The 15,142-nt window shown below is 35.8% G+C and overlaps 2 protein-coding genes across 3 annotated transcripts; both read left to right on the top strand.

Moving 5' to 3' along the window:
- The first annotated feature begins 5,865 nt into the window (after nucleotides 1-5,865).
- On the top strand, nucleotides 5,866-11,113 carry Cyfip (Cytoplasmic FMR1-interacting protein Sra-1). Its single transcript, XM_088047612.1, has 15 exons — nucleotides 5,866-6,036; nucleotides 6,090-6,351; nucleotides 6,401-6,580; nucleotides 6,629-7,141; nucleotides 7,472-8,082; nucleotides 8,128-8,255; nucleotides 8,307-8,477; nucleotides 8,526-8,608; nucleotides 8,667-8,983; nucleotides 9,030-9,598; nucleotides 9,650-9,841; nucleotides 9,888-10,186; nucleotides 10,236-10,474; nucleotides 10,529-10,676; nucleotides 10,725-11,113. The coding sequence occupies exons 2-15, from the start codon at nucleotides 6,139-6,141 to the stop codon at nucleotides 10,926-10,928; spliced, it is 3,867 nt and encodes a 1,288-aa protein (XP_087903738.1). The 5' UTR covers nucleotides 5,866-6,036; nucleotides 6,090-6,138; the 3' UTR covers nucleotides 10,929-11,113.
- Nucleotides 11,114-11,346: 233 nt separating this feature from the next.
- Nucleotides 11,347-15,095, top strand: Duba (Deubiquitinating enzyme A). 2 transcript variants are annotated; one of them, XM_088047733.1, is made up of 10 exons: nucleotides 11,347-11,562; nucleotides 11,827-11,915; nucleotides 11,964-12,300; nucleotides 12,349-12,504; nucleotides 12,551-12,707; nucleotides 12,756-12,970; nucleotides 13,621-13,894; nucleotides 13,937-14,182; nucleotides 14,228-14,354; nucleotides 14,410-15,095. In XM_088047733.1, coding segments are annotated over exons 1-10 (1,671 nt in total). In that variant the 5' UTR covers nucleotides 11,347-11,493; the 3' UTR covers nucleotides 14,411-15,095. The 2 variants fall into 2 exon arrangements, with proteins under 2 accessions (XP_087903859.1, XP_087903858.1); XM_088047732.1 differs by having other exon boundaries at nucleotides 14,228-15,095.
- The last annotated feature ends 47 nt before the right edge of the window (nucleotides 15,096-15,142 follow it).

Genomic DNA, 15,142 nt, shown 5'->3' with positions numbered 1-15,142 from the left:
TAGAAATTAAAGAACCAACATACGGGTTAATTAGGTCGTAAAGATAGTCACATACTCTAGTAATCAATTAATTATTGACAAATTAACAACTAATGATTCATCAGTTGAATATTCGCTGGCGTCTAAATTGATAGCACCATAAACTGAAACCTGGATTTTTCTCCAATTTCAACCAAACATCTATAAATTGATAAAACTATCATTACTTTTGATGATACGCAAACAATGACGCACCAGATAAACAGAAATTACAGAGGAAGGTAATTATGCGGGTATCTTTCATTTTCGATAATGAAGAGTTTCCGGACGATTATTTTTTCCGTGACTCTGATAAAATTAGAGAAAATGGCAAAAAAACGTACAATAGAGTTGGTCTGATAGAATCAAAAACAATACATTGTGTGAGAAACGGTACATTTCCAAAAAGAGTTTTCCGACACGAAGAGGCTATTTAATTCATGGTGCATAGTTCGTTCTATGCACATTTTGAATTTTGCAGGTCATTTTACGGCTTAATGACTCGACCAATTTGGCGTAAACATTTGAGTTTGTTTATTAAAGTTATGTGCTGTTATTGTTCAAAATTCTCATTTATTATCGCGCAGTTTATATAATGAATTTGCGGTATGCCGGCGGTATTTATTTGCTAAGCAAAGTTTGATTTATTGCATTTATCCTAAATAACTTTTGAAAGTTTTGTCTTTAGTCGAGACAGGTCCATCGCATTGTTGGAACTTTCAGGAAATTGCGAATAATGGGTGCTTTTGTGTAAAATTTTGCGGTTTTACTTTGAGGATGTTCATATATCAGTTTATTTCATAACTACCTATATTAGAAAAGGGTTAAGACCTCCCTTTAATTTACATTAACAATGGAGGTAATTAAGCGAGAATTTATGGATGACACTGAATTTTTTTTTCCAATGACGCATTTCGTATACGGAATGTTATTTGAAAAATCTGACGAGTTATACGGCCGCTACCAGTGATATCGGTGAACTTGTTTCGAAAGTTAACCGACTTTAACACCAAACGCTTGCATGGTGTCACTATCGTTTTGTTTATGTTTTGTTTCAATCAAGATGTAATATGATAACATCGGCACTAAACTTTCGGTAGCCCTAAATAAGAAGTGCTTATAATACGACACCGTTAAACCTTTAGAAATCTCGTAAAACACGTTCACCCGCCCGATGAAATATGTGCTTTCGAATAAAAAAAACTACTAAAATTCGATTTCCACCACCTTTAATGAGGTAAGCCAACAATCCCAAACATTGCCTGTTTTAATAGGACGTTTTGCTAGTCTTTTTAGGGAATTTTAATTATCACTATAAAACATCATGTAAAGACTCATAAAATTCGCTGTAAAAATGCCAATTTTAAATATTTATACGTTGACGCGTACTATAAGAAGAACGTATCTTGTTTCATCAATGTTTTTTATGGTCCATTTTGCAGCAGGACAAACTCTGACAAATTTCACACCATGAGATTTCAACCTTCGAGAAATTTTATATTCGCTAAAAATACTAAAAAAATCACACGTCCACAGCAGACTAATTATGCCGCTTTTACCTGATTTGATCTTATCATGTGAATTTTTTAATCGAATATTTTAGCCGAATTTTTCAACCAATCAAGGATGTTGAATAACCACTTATGGAACAGCCGGCGATAACAGTCAGCTTTATCAACTTCATTACAACTTGTTGGTGCTGATACCGCGCTACACTTCTTTAAAAAGAAAATTTTAAAGATGGTTTAATCTTCTCGGGCAAAAAATAACCAGTCTGTGTTGATACACTTTCAATTTCTCGAATTTTACTAAAATTGACGAATATGCTGACATTACAACAAAATTCCCACAAAGGAATAAACGGTGCGCTTTTCCATGCTAGTTTCATTTCCCGTCTTTGTAAAGCAATAATGAATAAAATTTTGTTAAACAGAACTAGTTTAATTTTGTCATTTATATGAAACTTTTGTTATCTATTTATGTAATATTAGTATATGTCTACGGAAAATTAAAATTGCTAGCGACGTCAACAGGGCAGATAAAATGCAGTCATGTGTATCCATAACTCAGTGCTGTTACAGGTGATTTAATTACATTTTTCACTGATATGTTTCAGTATAACGGCAATAAATGAGTAAGAGCGAATATAAAACATTCAGCAACATGACACTTGTATTACAAGAATTTAACTAGAACCCGTGGGCGTGCAACGTAAAATTTGAATAATTGGAGCTTTTGAAAAAATGTAATCAGTGGAATTTTTGCTCTGATTTTTCATTCCTGTATCTGGAAAGAATAAAATCCATCAAATCGTTGTGGGCAAGAATTTAATGGAAGCTGATTAACGAGTTTTTGTTTGAACCGAACAATTTAGGAAACTCTATATCCATAAAATCATATCTAACGTCTTTATAAGGAGTGGGTAGTTAGCATATTGTATAAAAAACGAGCCATTATGTTCAGAAATGGGTTTGCATAAGGTCCTAATTCTAAATCGATATTCAATTAACTTCGTTTTGGTATATTTTACGTATGTTTTGTGGATTCCGTGGTATTTATTCGAGCAAAAAACGTCAAATTTCCATTTCGTCCCAAATTAAACGGCCTAACGTGTCTGTTGTAGATAGTTTTTTTTTGGTCTGTCTTATACCGAGGGTCAAGTGTTGACGTGTTAAGGTGCGTTCAGGCGTTTTTCTGCAACGATACGACCGGTTGAGCTGATAGGAACTTAATACCAGCAATGCGTTAGTGACAGTCCGTCATTTCGACCGAGCAAAATTGAATCAAGCGTGCTATAATTTGACACTTGTTTTCGCGTCTACCGCTTTACCTTATATCTTTCAGCTTTGCCTTCACACGGATTGAACAGGCAAAGAGCGCGAGATGATTTCTTTTCCGCGAACAGTTAACATTTTAATATAGACAGAAACAGACGTTGAAATAGAAGAAGCACTTTAGCAGAAAATTTCCTCCACTTTTTTCACACTCCCATCGGTCCCTGCTATTATTTCGCACGTCGCGTACACCGGATGTTTGCCTTAAAGATTCGACAAATAAGATGTGATTTCTTAAGTCTCCAACAACAAATTTTGTATTAATTCTGGTTGAAAAGCGACAGCGTTTTTGTTTCGGACCCCTCTTTACTTTCAATTGACCGTTTGACACTAGACTGCCATATCAAGTTACTAAATTATATTAAATATTTTGAATGAACCCGTTCCGAAATGTCAATATGAGTTCGTGCATCTGTCGCTCTCACAACGTGCTTTGTTTATTTCCATCCTCGTTTTTACGTGCGCTGAAACACAATCGACATCCAATAACAATCAATTTTGAATTAATAGTCACCGAAATCAAACCGTGAAAGTTTTATATTCAACGACACATTTAATAAGATCACGCTTACAACTTATGCGGAAAATTAAGGTTGTTAGTTAATTGTTCGTTCGGACATTCACAAAAAAAACGGTATTGTACCACTTTCCCCTATTCATTGTAACTTGTAACGCAACAATAAAATCAAATACAACAAAAACCTACGAATTAACTTATCATTGTGAGTGAAACCTATAAGTTTCCTTTTTTTTTACGTATATCAAAAGCTAGACAATCAAAAATAATATATCAATAATGTTGCAATATCCAAACTTATTTTATACTTTCAATTATGCGCTTATTGCAATGGTGTTAAAATGTTTGCTTCAACAAAGACTATTCAACATCCGCTATAATTCAAATATTTCATATTATAAACAAACATTGTGGTTTTAGCACCTGCAACATTCGCCGAAGTGACATACTTTTATCTTTAGTGTTAAAAATCAGATCTAAACAATAATATAATAGAAAAAATATACAATTTATTATTAAAACACTGCTATTCAAATGTGACATTTATTATAAAATATTTTTTTATAAAAGCTCAGAGTATTGTTGAAAATTAATGGAGGGTGAAGGGGCTTTAAAATTTACAATCCATTAAAGTATAAAACATTTCCTCTATTTATCAACAGTGAAATCTTGCCACTGCACATTCGAATGTCCAGGCTAATAAATATTTATTCCAATTCACGTTGACTGAATAGTGAAATATCCACACCGGAAAAGTTTTTAATTTTCCTTATGAATTGTATATCTTTGTTTTTTGTTTCAACTGTGTGGAGTGCATCAGTCTTTGATAAATAAACCCACGTATTCGCTAAAACCTCCAGAAATTTCCGCAAGTTTCCTTGCTTTGTCGCTGACCCTTAGATTCTTTCATCTAAATAGAGATTAAATTACCAATGATGAACGTTTGCTTTACATTGCAGAGGCTTTCATCTGTAAAGTGTAACCTTATAACCTTACTTCTATAGTGGTTCTAGTTTTATTGCTCTTAACGCCTATTTGTTCGCTTTATTGAAAATTGCGGAATGTATGCGAAATAAATGACATACTTATCTCAAAATTTATGCCCAGAATGTAAATACATACATGGAAGTTATGGTACGACTGGGATAATTAAAAAAAGTAGTTTCAATACTTGGCACTCAGTTAATTATCATTGATTTGAAGGAATCATAAAACGCATTTGTGATAATAAAAAGATCGAAATATTAGGAATAACACAAAAATACTTGTTTATTTAGTGTCACAGTGTTCGCAAATATCATTGGAATACCAGTCGGAATTAATAACACAAGTATGCATGGACTAGTAATTTCATAGAGGTTTGTTTTAATAATAACAGCACCGTATTAAATATCGGAATATCTGGAATAGCGCAACCTTTTGTCCCGTATTTCTATGTTCATTTAATATTTGACGTATGGCTATTTACTTTTGTATTAAACATATTATTAGTCCTGTTGAAATGATTATATTGTACAGCATACAACTTAAACAATAAAGCTCAACATTAATTTATTGCTCATAATAAACCATTAGCAAATAACCACAATCGCAACGTTGAATACAAATTAAATTGTTATTAATTTGCTAATTTAAAAACACTGTATGATTGATTTTTATTATTAGCGTTCATAAAGATCCGCCGCTCACGGCGAAACCATCAAATGTTGAGCGTTTCACTAAGATAGATTTTAACCATTTTTTAAATCACCAACAAATCCAGATGAGTTATGATTCCGGGTGTTGAAAGGGCAAGAAACGCAAAGAATTTGACAATTATAAACATAACAAGCTGTTGGTTAAAATTCAACAGTAAATACCTCAAAACTACGTTTTTTATTTTCTTCACTGAAACGTTTTGTCATTAACAACCTAACTAAAAGGACACCGATCACTAGCTTCTTATCTATCTGGAAAAATTCATTAAATTAGCAGTGACTTATTAAGCCGGCCTATCATAAATTATCTTTTTTCTTATTAACACATTTAAGACTACTTTATTTTTGCACCAGCGGTATTTATTAATAAAGATTAACGTCTGCGATTGTTGATTACACTCCACACTCTACTTTCATTAAAATGCTAATGCTAAGCGACAAAAATAACTGATTAAATCTATTTAAATTTAATTAAACACCACAAGTTATATTTCCTCATTACCAACGGTACAAAAGTAAGATATTAAGTATCAATTATCGATGAATTTTAATTACTGCGAATTAAAAACATCGCAGGATAAATTATCCCCTCCTAATGAATAACAGACTATCAAGAAATAGAATACATGATAAACAAACACACCTTTGAAAAATAAGATAACAATGAAACGAAGTATAATCTGTGGAACTATATTAGTCATGTCTAATTGATTTTACGATTATCACTACTTGTCGTGATTTGAAACTTGGTGCGCCATCTTTCAACGAGGGGCAAAAATTTTTTCCCGGAAATGAATGAATTTAGTGACTTTTATTGCGTACAGTTGTTGACATATCTAGTTAAATATTTGTCATTTGTTTACTTGTCTTCTGCCGCACCTAAAAATGTTAAATATTTCTAAAATAGCACAAAATTAGTTCTATTTGTTCGAACAGAAATTTTCTCACGTTTCCAGTCATGGTTTTAAATGTATGTTGTGAGTGATTTCATTCAAGGGTGTGTTAATCAATGAGTTTTTGTAGGTTGATTAAATTATTCATTTGTGGGAATTGCTAGGGTGTCCTGTTTGAAATGGCTGGGACGGATCGGGTATCATTAAGTGATGCATTATCAAATGTTGACGTTTTGGATGAGCTTCCTTTGCCTGATGAACAACCATGTATAGAAGCCCAACCATGTTCTGTTGTATATCAGACGAATTTTGACACGAATTTTGAAGATCGCAATGGATTCGTCACGGGAATTGCTAAATACATTGAGGAAGCTACAGTACATGCAAGCTTAGTAATATTGTAGCTTTAAAAGTAGATCCTATTTAACTATTTTGTTGCAGAATGAGCTTTTAGAGGAAGGGCAAGAACATGCAGTTATGTTGTACACTTGGAGGTGTTGTTCTAGAGCTATACCACAGCCTAAATCAAATGAACAACCAAACAGAGTTGAAATATATGAAAAAACAGTTGAAGTATTGGCTCCTGAAGTCAATAAACTGTTAAATTTCATGTACTTCCAAGTAAGCTTAACTGTTAGTACCAACGCTGTTACTTATTTATCTTTGTAGAAAAAGGCAATTGAAAGGTTTTTTGAGGAAGTCAAAAGACTTTGCCACACAGAAAAAAGAAAAGACTTTGTTTCAGAAGCTTATCTTCTAACCTTGGGAAAATTCATCAACATGTTTGCAGTCCTAGATGAATTAAAAAACATGAAGTCAAGTGTCAAAAATGACTACTCAACATATCGCAGAGCTGCACAATTTTTGAAAGTCATGTCAGATTCACAAACCTTACAAGAGTCGCAAAATCTCTCTATGTTTCTGGCCACCCAAAATAAAATTAGAGATGCAGTTAAAGAAAACTTGGAAAGAATTAGTGGCTATGAGGAATTACTTGCAGATGTAGTAAATATCTGTGTACACATGTTTGAAACAAAAATGTATCTCACACCTAGCGAAAAACACATGCTAGTGAAAGTCATGGGGTTTGGGCTCTTTCTGATGGACAGCGAGTTGTGCAATATTAACAAACTAGACCAGAAAAAAAAGTTGAGACTGGATCGCATCGACCGGATTTTTAAGGTGAGATTTATATCGGCGTTTATGATAGGGCAAAGGTCGCGAATTTAGTCTGGACGAATGATATTTATAAACCGCTGACGCAATCGTAAATTAAACCCGCGCATGCAACAAAAACGGAATCTTTCATCAATTTTTTTCGAACTTCAAAGTAAAGATATTTCGGAAATTATTATGGAGAAACTTGACTCAAAATGTTAGTGCAGTTATGAATTTATGAGGCTCTGTCAACCATTTTAAAAATCAAAGCCATAACCGCACTAAAACTTTGCGTCCACTATACATAAAGATGAAGAAATCGACAAAAAAATTAAAAATGTGAACCTCTTGTAGAATCTGGAGGTGGTCCCCCTTTTCGGCGACATGCAAATCGCCCCCTTCAACTACATAAAGCGAAGCAAGCACTTCGACCCGAGCAAATGGCCTTTATCCAGTAGCAATACTCCCTCTCCCCAAGCGGATTTGATGGTACATTTACCCCAAATCCGCGATGACCACGTTAAGTACATAAGCGAGTTGGCAAGATATAGCAACGAGGTCACGACGACATACAAAGAGAGTGGTAGCGATGTTGAAAATAAAGAAACAGCTGAACTTGCACTTCGTGGTCTGCAATTGTTATCTGAATGGACGAGTGTGGTAACAGAACTCTATTCATGGAAGCTCCTCCATCCAACTGATCATCATCAAAATAAAGAATGTCCTTTGGAAGCTGAAGAGTATGAAAGAGCGACACGTTATAATTATAGCGATGATGAGAAATTTGCACTGATTGAAGTTATTGCGATGATCAAAGGATTGCAGGTGTTGATGGCTAGAATGGAAACTGTCTTCACAGATGCAATTAGGAGGAATATTTATGCGGAACTTCAAGACTTCGTACAGGTCGCGTTGAGAGAACCGTTAAGAAAAGCAATAAAAAATAAAAAGGAACTGATTAGAAGGTAAAACGTCCAGAAGTGTGAACTGCATCTGATATCCTGTTTTAGTATTATTACGGCGGTTAGAGACACGTGCGCTGACTGGCAAAGAGGTGTTGAGCCTTCTCAAGATCCAGCACTCAGAGGTAAAAAGGACGACAACGGTTTTAATGTCAAAGTGCCAAGGAGGAATGTTGGTAAGACGTAATAATTTTTCTTTCCTTTCGATATTTATTTTGATGATACAGGTCCTTCCTCTACTCAGTTATACATGGTAAGAACAATGTTGGAATCGCTAATCGCTGATAAATCAGGGGGTAAACGAACACTACGGAAAGACATCGATGGACAATATCTAATGCAGATCGATCAGTTTCACAAAACTTCGTTTTATTGGAATTACTTGTTAAGTTTTAGCGGTAAGTTTACAAGAATCCGGGAAACGTAAATAAAATGTTAATCTTTAGAATCGCTGCAACAGTGTTGTGATCTCTCACAACTTTGGTACAGAGAGTTTTACTTAGAGATGACCATGGGAAGGAGAATTAACGTAGGTTTACCACAATTTTCAGTCTTTCTTTTTCAAATTTGAACATTTTTATCTGTAGAAATGTACAGTACGCCACAACCATAATGAAGAATGCAGCGATCTAATCACAATGGAAAAACGCATTCAGTTTCCAATCGACATGTCAATGCCTTGGATTTTGACTGATCACATCTTGAAAACAAAAGAACCTTCGATGATGGAGTACGTTCTGTATCCGCTCGATTTATATAACGACAGTGCACTTTACGCGTTGACAATATTCCGAAAACAATTTTTATACGATGAAGTGGAGGCGGAAGTCAATCTCTGCTTTGACCAATTTGTTTATAAATTGAGTGAACAGATCTTCGCGTACTATAAACAATTGGCGGCGAGGTATTTTCCGGTCATTTTCAGACAATTCTTGATTTTCTTTTTTTAGTATTTTCCTTGATAAGCGATTCCGAGTTGAATGCGCAGCTCTCGGAGCATATTTGCTTCCGTACCCCAGAGCAAATCGTTACGAGACTTTATTAAAACAAAGACACGTTCAGTTGTTGGGAAGGTCCATAGATCTCAACAAATTAATAACTCAAAGAATCAACGCGGATATGCAAAAAAGTCTAGACATGGCGATCAGTAAATTCGAAGGAGGAGATATCACTGGCGTTATGGAACTTGAAGGACTTTTACAGGTCAATAGATTATCGCATAAGTTGCTCAGTAAGTGGTTGGCTTTAGACGATTTTGACTCGATGTATCGTGAAGCAAATCACAACGTCTTGGCGCCTTATGGAAGAATCACTTTACACGTGTTTTGGGAATTGAACTACGATTTCTTGCCCAATTATGTTTATAATGCTGCCACAAATCGGTTTACTAAATACCGAGGGCAAATCGCGTTTTCTGGGGCTGTGCACCGAGACAAACCCCCTCAAATGTCCCACCACTATATGTGGGGGAGCAAACAACTAAATCTTGCCTACACCACCCAATACGGCCAATACTCAGGTCAGTCATTCAATTCAATTAAAATCGATGGTGTTTCTACTCTATTATCAGGTTTTGTGGGCCCTCAACATTTCCACACAATGTGTAAACTCCTGGGGTATCAGGGAATTGCAGTAGTGATGGAAGAGCTTCTGAAAATCGTCAAAAGTTTGATACAAGGAAGTCTCCTCCAGTTCACAAAAACCCTAATGGAGGCTATGCCGAAACATTGTAAATTGCCACGATACGATTATGGTTCCCCAGGTATGCTCTCTGCACGTTTAGATAAAATTTTATTGTGGGTTTGTAGGGGTTCTAAGCTACTATCACGCTCAGTTGAACGATATCGTCCAATACCCTGACGCAAGAACTGAGTTGTTCCACAATTTCCGCGAATTCGGGAACATCATTCTTTTTTGTTTATTAATGGAACAAGCGTTGTCCCAAGAAGAAGTTTGCGATTTATTGCAAGCTGCACCTTTCCAAAATATTCTCCCTCGACCGTTTTGCAAAGAAGGCGAAAAACCTGAAGCGAAACAAAAGAGACTTGAAGCCAAATACGCCGCATTGCAAATTGTACCAAATATTGAGAAGCTAGGAACTGCCAAGGTAAAGTTATTTTAACGTTTTGGTCACATCGTTAAGTCTGTTTATGTAGCAATCTCTGATCTCCAAGGAAGGCGATTTGTTAACGCGAGAAAGACTGTGTTGTGGTCTTTCCATATTTGAAGTTGTCCTTAATAGGCTGCGGACTTTCTTGGATGACACTATATGGGTTGGACCGGCTCCAGCAAACGGTGTGATGAATGTAGACGAGTGCACGGAGTTCCATCGATTGTGGTCTGCTTTACAGTTCGTCTATTGCATTCCAGTGAGCGAGAATGAATATACTGTCGAGTAAGTCGTCTAAAGGTGGTACAAACTACAAACTAACGATTTTTTATTCAACAGGGAAATGTTCGGAGAAGGTCTCCACTGGGCCGGCTGTACCATGATCGTCTTACTAGACCAACAAAGACGCTTCGAGGCTCTAGACTTCTGTTATCACATCCTCAGAGTCCAAAGAGTGGACATGAAGGACGAACTCGTCAAAGGAATAGTACGACCTCTAACTTTTTGTTGATTTGGTTTTGTATGATTTTTTTAGAGTTTGAAAAGGATGGTTGATAGAATTCGGCGATTCCAAGTTCTAAACTCGCAGATCTTCGCGATTTTGAACAAGTTTTTGAAATCGGGTGAAAACGACGAACTTTCTGTCGAACACGTACGTTGTTTTCCACCACCAGTTTATCCATCGATGAACCCTCAACAACAACACTACCACGCACCAGAACATCTACGCCAATGTTAAAGCACTTCAAATACTTTATAGATTTGTTGGATTGGTACAGCTTTTCAACGTTTTATAACCTTTTATATTTATTATAGTATTTACATATGTGTAAATTCATTACAGGATGTATCGCCCCACCTTCAATTATTATCGGCCTTATGGTATTGCTTTAATTTTTTTCATAATAAAATCTTGAACCTGGACGGAATTTTTTATTTCTTAAATGTGAAGACCGGAAAAAAAGTCAGTCATCGAATTTCAAAATAGATAAAAGATACTGATATCACGAGGAATTCACATCCACGCTTAAGTTTTCCGTACGCCAATTAACAAACTTGAAAACAATTATTGATTTGAAATGAAAAATTCAAATTTGGTATGGCGCTTAGTTCATTAAAACTCTGCATGGTGGTGCTGTAAAAAAAACACCAACTCGGCGTGTAGGGTTTTGTGTTACCTAGGTTGGTAAGAATTCTCAGCAGCTGTTCCTAGTGTGTTGACAGAAATCGAGGAAAGATTTGTCAAACTATAGAAAATATATCAATAAATTTGCAATATTTTCTGTATTTTGAAAAATTAAACGATGACAATTTTACCAGCTAAAAGACCTTCAACAAATCCAGAAGAGAAAAGTGACAATAGTCAACAAAATGTGAGTAGATCTGTTTAACTTGTCATTTTTGATCTTTTTTTAAGGAGAAACTCCATAATCATAAATCGTCTTATCTTTATTGTCAGCGTGTTGGGCTAGCAAAATCTTTACTTGCTTTTGAAATTTTGTACAAATTGCGTAGTTATTTAAGTTTTCCCTGTCTTTTAGGTAGGTAGAAGTGTGCTGACCAATAATAACAATACCAACTTATGAATGTTTGGGTTTGTGTCCTTTGTTGTGAATTATTGACACTTTTGTTTTTAGGGAAGTTCCGACAGGACCGTGCGAAGGCGGGATGATATAGGTTCCTTGGCTGAAACTAGCCCTTCAAATAGACGATCTCAGTTCCCTTAGTACGTATTCACCCCAAAATTTTCAAAAAAAAAATAATTTTATTTTAGCGTCAAATCTTCAACTGAACGTAAGGAACGCATTAGAAAACGGTACAAAGAACCTGATCGCACTAGGGACCGAGAACGGGAACGTGAACAAAAAAGAGAAGTTAGGCGAGAACAAAAACGTGATAGAGTCGCTAAACGAGACATTTCCAACGAGCCCTTACATGACAACAACACAAATAATTCGGTTGTAGATTCAGCTGCTGTTGAACCCACTTGCAATAACAACGAATCAGGGACTGCTGACAAAGAAGACTGCACTGGATTTAACAGTGAAGATGAGTACGACGATCAGGGTCTTCTCAAAGAAAGAAATCTCCCGGATGAGGAGTGGCAGAAAGTGAGTTGACAGCTAATTAAATGAGTGATTATAGAGTGAATTTTCTAGCGCGATGACTATTTTTCGCGTGGCATGTCGAACCTCGGGTTTGAAATTAAACAGATGAATGAAGACGGGGCTTGCCTTTTTCGCTCCATAGCGGATCAAGTTTATGGAGATCAAGAATTCCACTATCAAGTTAGGCAGGACTGTATGAACTATATTGTAAGTTTCCTCGCAAATACAGATTTTTTGGTAATTTTCAAAATAGGTCCAAAATCGGGACTATTTTGAACCCTACGTGACGGAAGATTTCGATAAGTACGTTACCAGAAAACGTAGATGGAACGTTCATGGGAACCACTTAGAAATCCAAGCAATGAGCGAGTTATATAATAGGACAATCGAAGTTTATTGCTACCAAATAAGTAAGTTTTTACGTGTTTGAGGTGGTTTTTATTATTGTTTTGTTTCAGCACCAATCAATATATTCAATGGTTCAAGATTAATAAATTCATATGAGCCTATTAGATTGTCATATCACAGGATGTGTCACTACAATTCTATTAGTAACCCTAATAAACCCTCAGTAGGGGTAGGTTTAGGTTTGCCAAATTATCACACTATTGACATTGATAGAAGAAGATTACATGACGCCGTTCGGGCGAGTGATGAGTTGCTCATTGAACAGGTACAGTCATTCTTCGATTGGCAAATTGAGAACAAGCGAAACTACCCCAAGTCATGTTGGAATTTTTCCATAATTCACGTAACGAGTAACTGAGTCATTTTGGGGCACTTTTGGGCTAATAAACCGACCCAAAACCGCCCCTTTTGGTCTTAAAACGCAATTTTGCATGACTCGTAAATAACATCGAAATAATATAAATCCGTTAGTTTTGAATAGAAATTAATAACTCACTCAATCCACAGGGCGATTGTTGATACAAAACCACTCATAAATGCACTTTTCACCCCTTAAAAGCACAATTTCACATCACTTTTCACCATCAAGCGCGCTAACTTCAACTTGTCGCGACTTCACATCTTTAAGCTTGCTTTTGATTGGCCCCGACAGAGCGCGCATTTCAAAATAATTTTAATTCAACTTAAATTGTGCATTTGGCTCCCTCTTGGATTTGATTTGAGTGTTATTAAAGCAATGTCTGGTGATTATAACGAACAGGTAATGAACAGGGCGTGTAAGAAAAGACTCATTTTTTCTGTATTTCTATGATCAAACGTGTTATATCACTAATTAATTTATTACCAACACTGAAAACGTGACCGCCCTTGATTGGTCGCTCAACACTTGAAATTTAACTTCCACCCCTTTCGCAGACGATGTTGGAGGACAAGCTGAAGGCGACGGACTGGGAGGCAACAAATGAGGCTATCGAGGAACAAGTGGCTCGTGAATCGTACATTCAATATTTCCGCGACTCCGAAAGGCGTTTGAAAAATCAGGGACATCCTTTGGCTTCCGGAAGCAGCTCCACTGTCACGTCAGCTATGATATCGAGTCCTCGGTCGTCAAGACGTGGTTCTTGTTCACCAAAAGGCTCCCAATCTCCTAAAGGATCTTCGTCTCCTAAGACAACATTCTCACCTTTAGGTACTGTTGGTGTAGTTGATAGTTGCTCAAAGTAATGTTTAGCGAGTCCTAGGAATTCTTTTGGAACCGTTCCAGCAACTAATAGCTTTAACAGCGATGACAATGTAGAAAATGTGCCTGACGCGTGTGTGTCGACCGAGGAAGAATCTTTATTTGTTAAACATTCACCACGAAGAGCAGAACAACCTGCAGAAACCATCGCGTTGACAGAGTACAGTGGTGGTTTTTCAGGGGACTATAAAATTCAAATTGATGAGCAGGCTGGACCATCCAACCGGAGTAATATAGGTGGGTGTAAATCCCATCCTTCTCATGGTACTAAAATCCTTGTAGGTTTCGAGGATTTCGATCAGGAAATCATGGCACAAGTTCTAGCAGAATCGCAAAAAACTTACTTAGATGAACTTAAACATAAGTCCAAGAAGCGTCATGGATCTCCGGGACCATCAACTTCTTCATAGTTAAGTAATTAAATGAATTACACGCGCTATTTATTGTTTTATTACTATTTATAGGTATATTTAGTTTGACACACTCTACCCGAAAAAATACATTTGGGGCTATTAATGCTACTTTATTTTTTTTTGTTAGAATGAATCGGTGGTGAAAAAAAAAAACAAAAAAAAAAAAGAAAAAACATACCTGTGCGACTGGTAAATTGGCATTAATTAGGTGCAAGCCGGGCAACCACCCTCCTCGACTAAAAATAAATTTTCAAGATGGCGCCACAAAATGGATGTACTTAATTTTTTTGGGTGTAATTTTTTGAGTTTTCCAATGCGCCATTTTGTTTGTCTTGTGACTACATTGTTTATTATGATTTTTAGCAATTTTTATACTGTGTTATGGAGTTCAGGAGCGTGGTTAGTACTCTAAAGAATTTTATATTTTTATTTATTTCTAAAAAGTTATTTATACATAATTTATTGAAGTGGAAGGTAAATAGAATGACTCGCTTCGGCTCTGTTAATCATAGTTGATTAAGTTGGAAAATAATGGCGTCGAGGCGGAGTTTTTTATTTATGACAGAAAGAATGTATGTACTTATGGTTCCACTGTGTATTTTAGTTTAGTTGGTTAGGTTCTGTTTAATAAAATCGTTGTGATATCTTTGTTTTTCTTTCATATTTGTGCTTTATTATACTCAAATATGATTATATGATTTAATATCGTTTTAATAATTAAAATTTTGGTATACAAATTATGATTGTTGTTTGTTTTAGAGTCCGTAATGGGCACACCCAAGTT

The sequence above is a fragment of the Gnatocerus cornutus genome, chromosome 10 (genome assembly GCF_029298725.1).
Source record: "Gnatocerus cornutus isolate USDA-ARS CGAHR chromosome 10, icGnaCorn1.1, whole genome shotgun sequence".
Taxonomy (NCBI): domain Eukaryota; kingdom Metazoa; phylum Arthropoda; class Insecta; order Coleoptera; family Tenebrionidae; genus Gnatocerus; species Gnatocerus cornutus.
Note: the sequence above shows the minus strand (reverse complement) of the source record. Positions and strands in the feature narration are given on the sequence as shown.